Source organism: Vulpes lagopus, chromosome 2 (genome assembly GCF_018345385.1).
Source record: "Vulpes lagopus strain Blue_001 chromosome 2, ASM1834538v1, whole genome shotgun sequence".
In the NCBI taxonomy this organism is placed as follows: Eukaryota; Metazoa; Chordata; class Mammalia; order Carnivora; family Canidae; genus Vulpes; species Vulpes lagopus.
Window position 1 is genome coordinate 60,853,129 of NC_054825.1, and position 13,481 is coordinate 60,866,609.

Consider the following 13,481-nt stretch of genomic DNA (forward strand, 5'->3'; position numbering starts at 1 on the left):
CCTGGAACAGATTACTATCTCAGAATATATAGAACATATAAAACCTTATATATTATTTTTCAAGAGCACTCTACCATCACTGATAGTGTCTTACGTATTTTTGCCTAGCCTCAAAGAAGATTTACTCAAGCAGTCTGCTTTTACCAGCCAGGCACTACTGTGTTAATCAGTGATGAAGACTCCCCTAGCTCCCCAAGTCAGACAGCCAGCTTCCCAAGACCGTTTGGTGTTGCAGCTGATACCGAGCACTCAGCGAATAGTGAAGGCAGCCACGAGACTGGGGATTCTGGAAGGTTCTCCCACGAATCCAATGATGAGATACACCTGTCTTCAGTCATAAGCACCACACCCCTGACCTCCAGTTCCTTCACTGGCAGTGATTCCGGTGGGGATCCCTCAGTGAAGAAGTGTGAAGACCAGGCAGGGCCACTGGATGCCGAGCAAACTTCCCGTTCACTTCTGCAGCCACCATCTTCCATGCTACGCTTTGATAAAAATGATTTCCCAATCTAGACAGCCATGTTCAGGTATTCTCATCTTTAAGTCTGTTCGAAGGACAATGAACAGGGAGCCAAAGCCTTTTGTGAAAATCTTGATGTCTTATTGGGTATTTCAGCTTTTTTTTTAATTTTTTGAATGTGTTTTGTTTTTTCTTTTTAAACTCATGTATTTTGAATGTTTCATTGTCAGCAATGTGAAAAGACAGTCAAGATTAATTGACTGGATTATAAAATATATCACTGGAGCAAAGGGAAGACTTTTGAAAGCCCCTTTGCTGAGTATCTACCTCAGTTTGCTAGATGGCAAACTCAGAAGACAACTTTGTTACCTCGTTTATTGTGATAGTTTATCTCCGCTCCATAACCAATGATACTTCCTAGTAGCATTTTGTTTTCATTGCTATATGTGTAGTGTGTGTGATCAAAGGAGTCATATAGGTATATGAGTAAGAATGTTTATCTGAAGCTCTGTTTTTTTTTTAAGAAAACTATGATATCTGCATGGTTTGGAGAATTTAATACCTCTGGCTGTGAGGACTGTCATACCACTGAGAAGAGAAAAAGTGGGACTGTTGATTTTACAAATGACCAAAACAAAACAAAAAAAAGTCTCTCTTTTGAGAACAGAACTATTCAGTAGCATATAGGGAATATTGTGGCTTCAAGGGCCTTTATATTTTGGGCATTAGAGTCTGAGTGCTTTACCTGCTGTACCCCAAACCTCAGCTGCCTAGAGCCGTGCCTTTTCTACCTTCCCCTTTGCCTGACAGTCAGCCAAAGGCTGCACTGTCTAGTTTGCAAAGCATCCTCACCGTTTCCAGAATTAGTTGCAAACCACCATGTAAAAAATAGATTTTTTTTAAACAAGAATCAGTTGAAGTTTTAGTTTTTGTTTTTAATCCCACCTTGACTTAAAAAGGGTAAAGTAATTTCATAAAATATTAAGAATAAAGATAAATGCAACAGTAGACCATAAAATGAACTAGAGGTTATCATGGTAACAGTGCCTTCCATTATATATTATGAAATTCTTTGCCTTATGCCTTTTTAATATTCATGAAGTTGTTCAGGACAGGAGTACAGAAAGTTGCCTTAAGAGTTTCTTGGATTTTGTCAATAACTATTTTGATGTATAGTATCTTATCAAAACATTTTAGTTTGTTTTTCATGCAGGTTTGGTTTAGGGATAAGTATTCAGAGCTCTACCACCTTGCTTGTATTTTCTTGAATTCTTAAGAGAATTTGGTACTCTATTTAATCTTCTTTCAGTGTCAATGCTGTGAATGAGGAATGCTAACTCCAGGAGTGAGTTAATCCTCTTGCTGGTTTGAAATCAGCAAACTGTTTACTCAGCCACATAGAATATAGGCCTTCTTTCAGTCATGAGACAGTTACCTACATAGGTACTCAGCAGTGGGAGAGGAAAAAGAATTAAACCTATGGTGTAGAGAGGGGGCCCCATATTTTTTTGTAAGTATTTCTTCACATTATCTGGAAATGACTTCTGAGCCTCATTTTAAAAGGAATCTTAATGGGTTTCCCTTGAAACCTTTGATTTATGGGATGGAGTGGTAGGGGGGAAGTTATGCTAAATGGTGTTCTAAAATCAAAAGACTATTATTGGATGATAGTTCCACCTCCATCATCTCCTATCCCAGTGTCTGATGATGCATCTCTTATTGTTTCTTAATCTGTAGCTTTGTGCCAAACTGGATATGTTCAGAAGCAGACCAACATTAAGTGCTAGCAACCACTTCTGAACTAAATTCAAAGTCCCCTTTTAGTTATCTAAGTATGGGCTTCATGGCGGAACAAAAAAAGCAGAGCTTTAGGTGAACAATCTGAGGCAAGGAAAAATGCTGCTCCTGCCTTTATAGCTCCTGTTTTATACTACCTCCTTTTAAAGTTATTCTAGTGTTATTTTTTCCTGTACTCAGGGAACATTTTGTTACTTTTAAGCTGCCTCATGCAAGCATGGGCAAATTGACAGGGTATGGTGTCTTGGTTCGTAAGTAGGTATGTGGGGCCAACGTTTATCAGCATACAAAATTAAGGAAAACAATGAGTTTTAGTTTTTAAACTTTCATTAAAAAGCAAATAAAATCCAAAGTTGAAACGTCATCCATCATAGTTATGGAAGATGTGTCCAGGACTGCATGAATTTGAATCATTTTAAATGCCTAAAAAGGTGATCTGAAAGTCCTTGAGGAAAGTATTTCATTTGTTTTTTTGTTTTGTTTTGTTTTGTTTTTTGTTTTTTTGTTTGATGAATAGGCCCATGGTTATTATAGATCTTTAGGCTATAACTGTTCGCTAATTATTTACCATTACATTTTAACGTTTTCACCTTTTCATTTTGTTCTTATGCAGATTTTTTTCATAATAATCCTGTTACCAAAGAATTTTCAGTAGAAAGTAAAAATTTGACTATTATTTCCCCCAAAATTGAATTAACTAGAAACATCTATTAGGTATGAAGCTTATGTAAGTAGTTACTAACCCAAAATAATAGGGTTTATATTGATTGTTGTAGTTAAATAGACTAGTAATTTCAACTACCTTATTGTTACCAGAGCATTTAAAATAAGTTCTTTACCTGCAGATAGTTCCAAAGAATTTCAATTGTAATTTTTTTTCTTCAGCAAGTAAATCTTCATATACAGTATTATTTTTAAATTGTTGAAACTGCTTGTTAGAGAAAAAAATCTTTTCACCAAAGATAAATATTTTGGTCTCATTGAATAAGATATTTAGTATACACCAAAGACTTCTTTTTACTTGGCCAAAGCTAGCTTCTTTGAAGTCTTATGTATGAAACTGTAACTAAAATGTGAAGATTCTCATTCATCTCTCATAGTGGTGTTACTTCATGGTATTTCATTCCAACAGGGCTAATATGCAAATGGTAACTATATTCTTTTCCAAAGACTTATTTGCTGTAAGTACTGATACACACATGCCATTTTTATGCCAAATATTACAAGATACTGCTCATCAGTATTTTCATACCAAAGACCATTAAAATATATAGATTAGCCTGTAAGTAAGTAAAGATGAGCAGATTTGAAATAAATTTATTTAGAGGCTGATAGGAATCTAGCTTTAGTAGCAAAGATATCAAAGGGCTAAGTTTACATAATTAAAAGCAATACAATTATGTTGGTATTTATCAGTGTTTTTATTCAAGTACTTTTTATCAGCAAATTTTTTTAAAAAAACCAAAGATATTTAAGGTTACCTCCTCATATAGACAAATTTAGTTGTACATTAAACTGTTGTTTCTTGTTTTTATGTTAACCAAACTTGCCTCTCCAGAACCTAGTCTGTATCCAAATAGCGTACATAGGGACTTTCCATTAAATCTGCTGATTCAGTCACAGGATGTTTTTGCCAAATGATGTGATTACTTTCCTAAGCACCTTGAGAGTGAGATGTCAACAGAAATATCAGTAAGTTTTTCCATTCCAGAGCATATGGCAACCCCTGAATTAGTCTGTGCAGTCTTCCTCCTGCTTAAAGCACTACCTGGTTAACTTCGAAGGCTTGAGGCAGTTCCTAAGTAATAGGGACGTTCTCATCTCTGGGGAGCAGTAGCATATAGTGGGCAAACAAATCATATCACTGTTTAAGTGGGCTGCCCTTTGATTGATGTGCTCTTTAAAGTTGTCCATAAATTGAAATATTTTAATTGCATTAAGGAACCCTAGTGTTTCAAACTTGAGGGGGAACCTTGGGTGAAACCATAATCCTTTTATGAAATCTTGGGTTTTATATTTTGATTAGCCTAAAAGTAAGGACACACTTTTATCCACTAAGTAGCTTTTAAAAGACCGGCTTTGGCACACCTGGGAAATTCGATCCTCAGGGAAAAGCCTTTTATTTGCCCTTGCTTCAAACAAGAGCACTGCCAACATTGGGAACAATGACAGTGATTTGCATTAGTTTGTCTTGACTTTGTTAAGGACTTCTACCAGAAACTTGCTCATGTTGACTACTCAGGATCATTGGTCAAGTCCATATGGAGACACCTTTGAAGAGTGTCACAAAAAGATGGAATTGAAAGTATCTTTTTTTTTTTTTTTTATGCAAGAATATCCAGATGTGGTTCCATTTCAGTGGTGGCTGTAGTGATTCCGATATATGTTTATATTTCATTGAATGTAAATTTTTAATACTGAATGTAAAAGAAAGTTCCAACCATATGGAAAGAGTCATGATCTTTCTAAGACTAAATGTATATTTTGTAAGCTGTGTTCCTAACAATTTGCCACATGGATCTCTGGTAAAATTACTTTAGTTTAATAGTCAAAATAATTTTTTGTGGGCTGTGAGCACAGAGTAGAGGGTTCTGGAGATTACCATATACAACCAGTTGTCTACTTGTGTCTACTTGTGACTTATTGATGATTAGAAGAACATATACATAGAATTCTGTGTTAAGTTGATTTATGCTCAGGACATTAAGATCACAGGCTAATGCAATGTGTATGTTTGCAGGCTTTAATCTTCTCAGGCAATTTCCCTTTTTAAGCCTTTGAAAGTGTTTAAGATTATGACAGTCTTGCATTTTTATCAGACAGATGCTGTATTTTCTTAATGCTGCTGTAACAAATTACCACAAACTTAATGGCCTTAAAACAACACAGATTTATTACCTTATACTTCTGTAGGTCAGAGGCTGACACAGGTCTCATGGGGATAAAATCAACATCCGTTTCATTGTTTTTTTCCCTGACTTTTAGAGGCTATTGACTTTTCCCTCCACCTTCAAAACCAGCAATGTAGCATCACTCTGATCCTGCCTCCATCATTATATTTCTTTTTCTGACCCTAACCAGGAAGGTTCTCCAATTTTAAGGACTCGTGTGATTACATTGGGTCCACCTGGGTAATCCAGGATAACCCACATCTCAGAATCCTTAACTTAATCACATCTGCAAAGTCCCTTTGCCACATATGGTAACATATTTAGAGTCCAAGGATTTGGGCATGCTCTTCTGTGGGTGGCCATTATTTTGCCTACCATAGATACATTATTACTGTAGAATTCTGATCCTTACAAAATGTTGCATTACAGAGATTGGAAGTCTGAAGTCATGTAGCTCTTAGGGATCTTCAAAATTTCAAAGCTTTGAAAACTTTGGCGTGTAGTTATCAAATGTACACATTAAACTTCCCCTCTAGGTCACTTGCAAATACATTTCAGCTTTAAACTTTTTGAATATGTGCTTCATAAATTAACATCTCAATTCTATGCATTTAACAGAATGTTTCCTGAATATTTGGCTCCAATTTTTGGAAGTTCATCAGAAATTTCCAATAATTGTTCTTATTATAGTTGAACTTCCTGCTTTTCTCTTAAGTAATTATGTTGCTGGGGGAGGGTTGGGAGAAATAAATCTCAAACATAGGGACTCAGTAGATGAATAGGATCATACTCACACTCTTCATCTTCTAAAAGCATATTTGCAACATGCCACCTGTCTACCTTTTAAATCAGGTTTCTTTCTTCAGCTTCACTAGCTCTTATATTTTCAGTTTGGTAACCCCTTGATTTCTTATCAATCTCAGTAGGAGCCTCCACTCATTTTATCAGCTTGTGCAAATGCTAGGCAGTGTTACCTTCTTTGTCATGTTCTTTCTTTGATTTCAATTGTCCCTTTTCCTGGAAAGTTTTAGATTCCACAGCTCTAGTTCATTGTAATTCTTGGATTATTCAAGTTAAATCTTCTTTTAGTTTTGAAGGATAGTTTCTAGTTCTAACTCTAATCTTCAGTACGTCTTAACTAAGGAGATAAAGCTGTCTCTGTTATGGAATAGAGCTATGATGATATTCTGAGTAGGGATAATGTGCTGGTCATTTTTCAGCTGCTTTTGACTCTAGTTCCTAGGAAGAGATAATATGATATACTGAACATATGTGGTGTGCCAAACACATGGTTCATTCTTGCAAACAGCTACATTCTGCAAAGCAAGTATTTTCCCCATTTTAGAGATCAGGAAACAGAGGTTTAAAATGTCTAACTTGCCAAAGATCACAGCTAGTTAAGTGGCTTAGCCTATATACAAACCCAAGTTGGTCTAATTCCAAAGTAGGTAGGATTTCTACTAGGATACATTTCTCAGCTAAGAAATTATATCTAATTACCCAGGCTCCATGGTACTTTCCACAGTGTCAACACAGCCTGTTCACATGGTAATAGCCAATCAACAAAGAAAAGTCTTAGTAGTGTCCTTTATTCATGGGAGGAATTTAGGAGGCTGAGCTATAACTCTTCCCTTGCCATCTCCTAATCTCCTTCTTTTCTCCATTAAAACCTTCAATTTCTCCTAGCCAAAATTGTGCCTGAAAACAGATGCTTGTGCCTAGGGTTCCATTAGAAATAAGGTCTTCATGGTTTCCAAAGTCCTCTTCTATTTAAGCATTTGCCGAATAGATTAGGTGTTCAGAATTGGATTTTATCTTTAGTGATTTTTCTGTAGTCCCCATATCCAAATAGGAATTTATAAATTGGAAAAAGCCAGGCATGTAACTGGTCATCCTTCCTTGCTAGATCTGAGGAGTCATAGTTTTTATATGAACTACAACCTAATTAATTCTTCACACTAATTTAGGAGGGAGCAAAGTTGAGGGAGTTGTATAATAGAACAAGTGTAAGTTTAGTTATTGGAGCACCTAAATTCTAATCATTTACCATTTTGAGAATTGTTTGGTAGGAAAGTTCATAACCTATTTCTGTTCCTGCTCTGTCCATGAAATGAGGATAATTTGTTTTTGCAGAATGAAGCAATAGTACTGTGCAGACTTAATGGGAAATTCAAGTGTAAATAATTATAATCTTAAAGTCATTTCTAGGAGGCTGTGAAACATTTCTTAACTTTTAATAGGTCAGCCCTTTCAATTATACTTTGCCTGTGCTAAAATGAAAAATGTTTGCATTTCATGTATATGCACCCAAAACTAACAGAAGAAAGTAATTCCTAAAAGATAAAGGCTAGTACTTAAACCCTCATCTGTAATGTAGAAAATCTACAAAAGGAAATGGGAATTTACAGTACTTGTGAGAGTACAAAATATGAAGTCATCAACCTCAATTTCATTTTATTAAGATGACATTGTTGTACATTTTATTATGGTTCTATTTACCATAATATATCAATTACATAATTATATAATTACCAAGTTTTATCAAAATTTACCCTTTAAACTGATATATTTTGTAATTTATGTATCAAGAAAGCTGGAAAAAAGTATTAAGTATTATTCTATAACATGATTTTTCATAGTAGAAAAAAGTTAATCACAGAGACTATCAAGATTTAAGTGTGCCCCATACCCTCACAGCTACTAAAGATCTTTCAAGAATTGCCAAAAATGAAATTTCCTATGAAAGGAGTTCTATAAATAATAGCTAATTAGCTTAACTTGGATAGCCTTTCTAATTATGCAACATCTCGCTTTTTAAAATATCAGTTTAATATGGTTTTTAAAATGTATATTTATATTTTATATTTATATTTGTATCTAATGCATATCTATATCTTTTGGTTTATAAAGTCCGTGAGAACAGGACTCATGAATTTTTAATTTAACTTTAGATGCCTAACATCATTCCTGGAATCTTGGTTATTTGAGCAATAGTCAAAACTCAAATCTAAAGCTGGGACCTCGGGATCCCTGGGTGGCGCAGCGGTTTAGCGCCTGCCTTTGGCCCAGGGCGCGATCCTGGAGACCCGGGATCGAATCCCACGTCGGGCTCCCGGTGCATGGAGCCTGCTTCTCCCTCTGCCTATGTCTCTGCTTCTCTCTCTCTCTCACTGTGTGCCTATCGTAAATAAATAAAATTTAAAAAAAAATAAAAATAAAAAAAATAAAGCTGGGACCTCCATGCTTCTCCTTCCTTATAATTTCCATTTATTGTGGAGGCATTTTTGGTTAAAAGATAATATAATATGGAACTTACTTCAAGACTGCTACACCAAAGGTAGAACACTATGAGATAAGATGTCAATAAAGCTCCTACTGCTTCCAAATCTTGACTGTAGAGGACTCGCCATAGAAACAAATCTGGTGTTGATGGGGACCAGTTATCTAAGAACCTTAGTTCCTATCTATTGTGCTTGCCAATGGGATCTCTTCAGATAGGCTGCTTCAGGCTTCCCCATAGCACCATGACTGGCACCATGCATCCTTGAAAAAGACCTGAAGTTTACCTGTGGAGTGAGTGTCAGAAAAGTTGTCACGGTGTTATTATGAGTTGACCTTCACCAAAGAGCAGGTAAGGCTCCGTGTCTCTACTCCCCTAGATCTTTCCCTTCTTTTGATATTTTGACTTCTACAGATTTAAACAGGGTTAGATATCTCGGGAGGGGTAGATGGGTGAGGAGAAAAGTGCTACTATTTATCTACAGATCTACTTTTTCAAGGTTATGGAGCATCTTAACATTTCTCTAAACTGTTTGGAATGAATTTTATGTAAGGCAACACTTACTGGCACCTAATTCTAGTTTACTAAAATCTACCTTTAAAGCTTCTTGGGAAGCAATAATGATTATCATGAATCCGAACATCTTTGCAGATTTATTCGAGTTTATATCATGTAAGTATTTCCTGGTATATGGACACAGTTTTTTAAAATCATCTTTAAAATTTTATGTTACAGAAGTTTATTTTTCTACAGAACTGTCTTTAAAAACAACAAAAATGTTTTAAATTTTTACCTGAAACCTTCTTCCTGTTACCATATTTTCTATATTTATTCTGTTTGCAAATGAAAATGATTACTGATGATTTGGCGACTTCAGCCTGTTAAAAGAATTTGCAGAGCCTGCATACATACACATTGCCTTAGCCTATCAGTAGAATAGAGGACATATATTATGTAAGTTTGTTTGTTGCCATTGTTGGACAAGATTTTATGTCTGTGTATGAGCGATTTTTTTTCTCTTTTCTTCAAAGATGTGAATTAAATGAAAGTGTGGGAGCCAGCTATATTATATCATAGTATGGGTGTTCTGGATCCTTTCACTCTGTATACCATTTTCTTGTAAGGGCAGCATTTGCAGACTAGCTAATGGACTCTAGAGCTGAGCTATTTTAATTTTATACTTGACTCAGGGGATCAGCTCTGTGAACTCCATTGCATGAAGAAAGCAAATGTTTGCCTTGATTTTGAATGTACCTTTTTAATGTCTTCTTAAAACATTTTGTTTAATAATGTGGGTTTGTTTTCTTTTTCTAGCATCATAGTAAATATTGCCTAGTACTTCCCCCCTCCCCAGGGTAGTTTATATACTATCCAACAGGTCATGCCAAAAATGAGTAAAAGTTTAAATGCCAAAATGTTTATGAAACTGCTGTCTAAATACTGATTGATTGCACAGTTTAAATAAAAGTTTTCCTTAGTTAAAAAAGAAAAAAAAAGTGTTTTCTTTTACTCTTGTTTTCTTTCAGGGAATGGAGAATAAAAGCTTTCACTTTATAGAATGATGACTTTCATATCCTGTATGGGATGATTACAGAGTCCACTCCAAGCAACAGGAATAGAGTCTATTTAAGGGATCTAAAAATTGTTTTCATCTGGCATTTACTGCATAGCAGCAAGGAAATAACAATTTCCCCCTTCCAGTAGATGGCTGATCACCTCAGGAACTAAATAGTAGGTAGCCTAAAAGCTAAGAGCTCAACCAGTTAGACAGGGTTCTAATTCAGGTTTAAGTTTTTTTTTTTTTTGTATGTAAAATATCTATACAGTAAAAGACACTATAAACAAGAGGCAAGTGAGACACTGGAAGAAAATACCACTAATATAGAAAAAGCCCTTGTAAACAATAAGAAAAAAGACAAAAGAAGAGAAAATTTGGCAGTGGATTAGAAATGCACAGAGAAGGAATTAAATTAACCAATAAATGTATGGGAAAAGATACTCTATCTCACCATCAATCGGGGAAGTGCAAGTGAAAATGACACAATACCTAATATTTGCCCATCAGATTGGGAAAAACTAAAGCGATTGATAACAACCAGTGCTGGCCAGGATGTGGAGAAATGAGCAGTCATCAGAGGGAGGAGAAATTGGCTGAACCTTTGGAAGAGTAGTTTGGCAGTATTAAATAATGCCTTAAATCCACACACCCTACAACCTAGTAATCCCACTTCTACGAGCTTCTACAGAAATGATACTACAGGTACTCATATAAATATTCAAGGATTCTTATAATAACATTGCTGATAAGAGTAAAAAAGAAAATGGAAGATGTCCTAAATGTTTATCAATAATGGAATGTTCAAATATAGCATATCCATAGTATGAAATACTCTGCAGCCATTTAACAGGAGGCACATCTGTATATAACAAGATAAGAGAGATCAAGGCATACAATGCTGTTTCAGAAGAGCCCATTTTTATAGATAACAGTTTGTTGATATATGCCCCCAAAAGCTAGAGGAAAATACTCAGATGTTACAGTGATCACCTACTAGTAGGAACATGAGGGGACTCTCATGATCTCTATTACCCACAAATGTGTTGGATTTTCTTTTGTAACTAGAAAAAAAAGTATTGAAGAGTTAATGTTTTTTTTAATTGGTTTTATTTTTTTAATATTCTTATTTTAAAAGGTTAAGAAATACTAAAAATGCTCCCACTAGATGGTCTAGAAATAACAGATAAAATAGGGCCTAAATAAGCTTTTGTAAGATGGCTGAATTCTTACTTTTTAAAAAAATTTCCTGATTTGGGAAATGAAAGGGAAACTGAAAAATAGAAGAGTAACTTCTTGAAATGATGTTGTACTGATTGTGGAGAACATAGAGAAGCATAAGAGAATAAGAAGCTACTTTTTAAAAAGTATATTTAAAATGAATAGAATTTCTAGAAATAAAAAGGTACAGTCATTGAATTTTTGAAAATCTGTTAAATATACCAAATACACTGAAAGAATATTCTAAAATTGGAAGATGTAAGGAAATTATCCAAGATGCAACACAAATAGATAAACAGAAAAAATAAAACAGAGGTAAAGAGAAATTTGACATACTTCTGACAGCCACTCTAAAATGAAAGAATGAAGGATAAAACAATATTCAAAGAGAAAATGACTAATTTATGAACTCATCAGATTCAGGAAGTACAAATCTCAATCTAGATATATAAAAATAAATCCACATCAGATATCTCAGTGAAACTGCATAACATCAAAGACAAAATGAAGAACTAAAAGGCAGAAAGAGGGAAAAAAGATTATACAGATTGCAGTGGGAGGATTTCTCAGTGATAATAAAAGAAGATGGTAGTATAGTATCTTCAAAACATCACAAAGAAAAATAACTACAGTATGGAGCTCTATACCCAAATAAACTATCTTATAATAAGTTAAATATGCATAATTCTAGATTAAGATCGAATTTACCACTCTTACACCTTTGCTAAATAAAGGATATACTTCAGAAAGGAAGAAATATAATCCACAAGGAATCTCCCTCTGCCTGTGTCTCTGCCTCTCTCTCTCTCTCTCTCTCTCTCTCTCTCTCATGAATAAATAAATAAAATCTTTAAAAAAAATCCACAAGGAAGATATGAGAAGCAAGAAGCAATGATGAGCTGGGAATTCAAATCAAAAAGGCAATGGGATATCACCTCATACCCACTAGGATGGCTATAATAAAAAAGATAGGTAATAACAAGTGTTGACAAGGATGTGAAGAAATTAGAATCCTTACGCATTACCATAGTTATGTAAGGCGATGCAGCCATCATGGAAAATAGTTTAGCAGTTAAACACAAAATTATTATTTGAACCAGCAATCTCACTCCTCGTTATATACCCAAGAGAAATGGAAACATATGTTCACACAAAAGCTTGTACAGATGTGCATGGCAGCGTTATTCCTTACACCCAAATGTCTACCAACTGATAAATGGAAAATGGATTGTGGTATATCAATTTAATGGAATGTTGCTCAGCAATAAAAAGAAATGAAGTACTGATATATGGTACAACAAGGATGAATTTTTGAAAACATGATAAGAGAAAGAAGCCAGTCAGAAAACCCTACATATTGTATGATTCCATTTGTATGGAATGTTCAGAATAGGCAAGTCTGTAGAGACAAAAATAGATTAGTGGTTGCATAGGACTGGCAGGTTTCAGGGAATAGGACATGACTGATGGTGGGTATAGGGTCCTTTGTTGGGGATGACAAAAATGTTCTAAAATTGATTGTGGTGGTGGTTGCCACCACAGATGGTGGTTCACCACTGTGAATAGGCTTACTATACTAAAGACCATTACATTTTACCCTTTAAGTGGGTATATTATATAGTATATGAATTCTATCTCAATCAAGCTGTTTTTACCAAAAAGCCGTTGAGCAAGACATGGAGAAATGTGGGTAAATCTAAATCAGCACTGATTATATATGACAAAAATATAAAGACCTTCTAAAATACAAGAAAAAGACTAACAACTCAAACATCAGCAAAGGAGTTGAATTGACATTTCTCCAAAGGAAGATGCAAATGGCCAATGAGCATAAAAAGATGCTCAACATCCTTAGTCACTGGGGAAATGCAAATCAAAACCACAGTGAGAAACCACTTTACACTTACTAGGATGTCTGTAATAAAAATACTGGCAAGGATGTGGAGAAATTGGAAACCGTATACATTGCTAATCAGATAAAATGGTGCGTCCACTTTGGAACACAGTTCAGCTTCCTCAGAAGAGCTAAACATAGATTACCATATGGGCTAACAATTTCACTGCTAGGTATATACCCAAAAGAATGAAAATAGGGACTGAAACAGATAGACTCATACACTGATTTTTATTGATAGGATTATTCACAATAACCAAAAGTTGGAAATGACCTGTGTCCATCCACAGATAAATAAATAAACCCAATGTGGTGCATCTATACAAAGGTTACTCAGCCGTAAAAAAGGAATGAAGTTCTGATACATGCTACAACATTGACAA

At 34.9% G+C, this 13,481-nt stretch overlaps 1 protein-coding gene across 1 annotated transcript in view; it reads left to right on the forward strand.

The window, feature by feature from the left end:
* The window catches only part of PRTG (protogenin), a 120,067-nt gene extending 118,527 nt beyond the window's left edge, over positions 1 to 1,540 (forward strand). Inside the window, exon 20 of the mRNA XM_041744507.1 lies at positions 109 to 1,540. Within this exon, the coding sequence (XP_041600441.1) occupies positions 109 to 513 (405 nt within the window). The 3' untranslated portion in view covers positions 514 to 1,540. The remainder of the gene's footprint in view (positions 1 to 108) is intronic.
* The last annotated feature ends 11,941 nt before the right edge of the window (positions 1,541 to 13,481 follow it).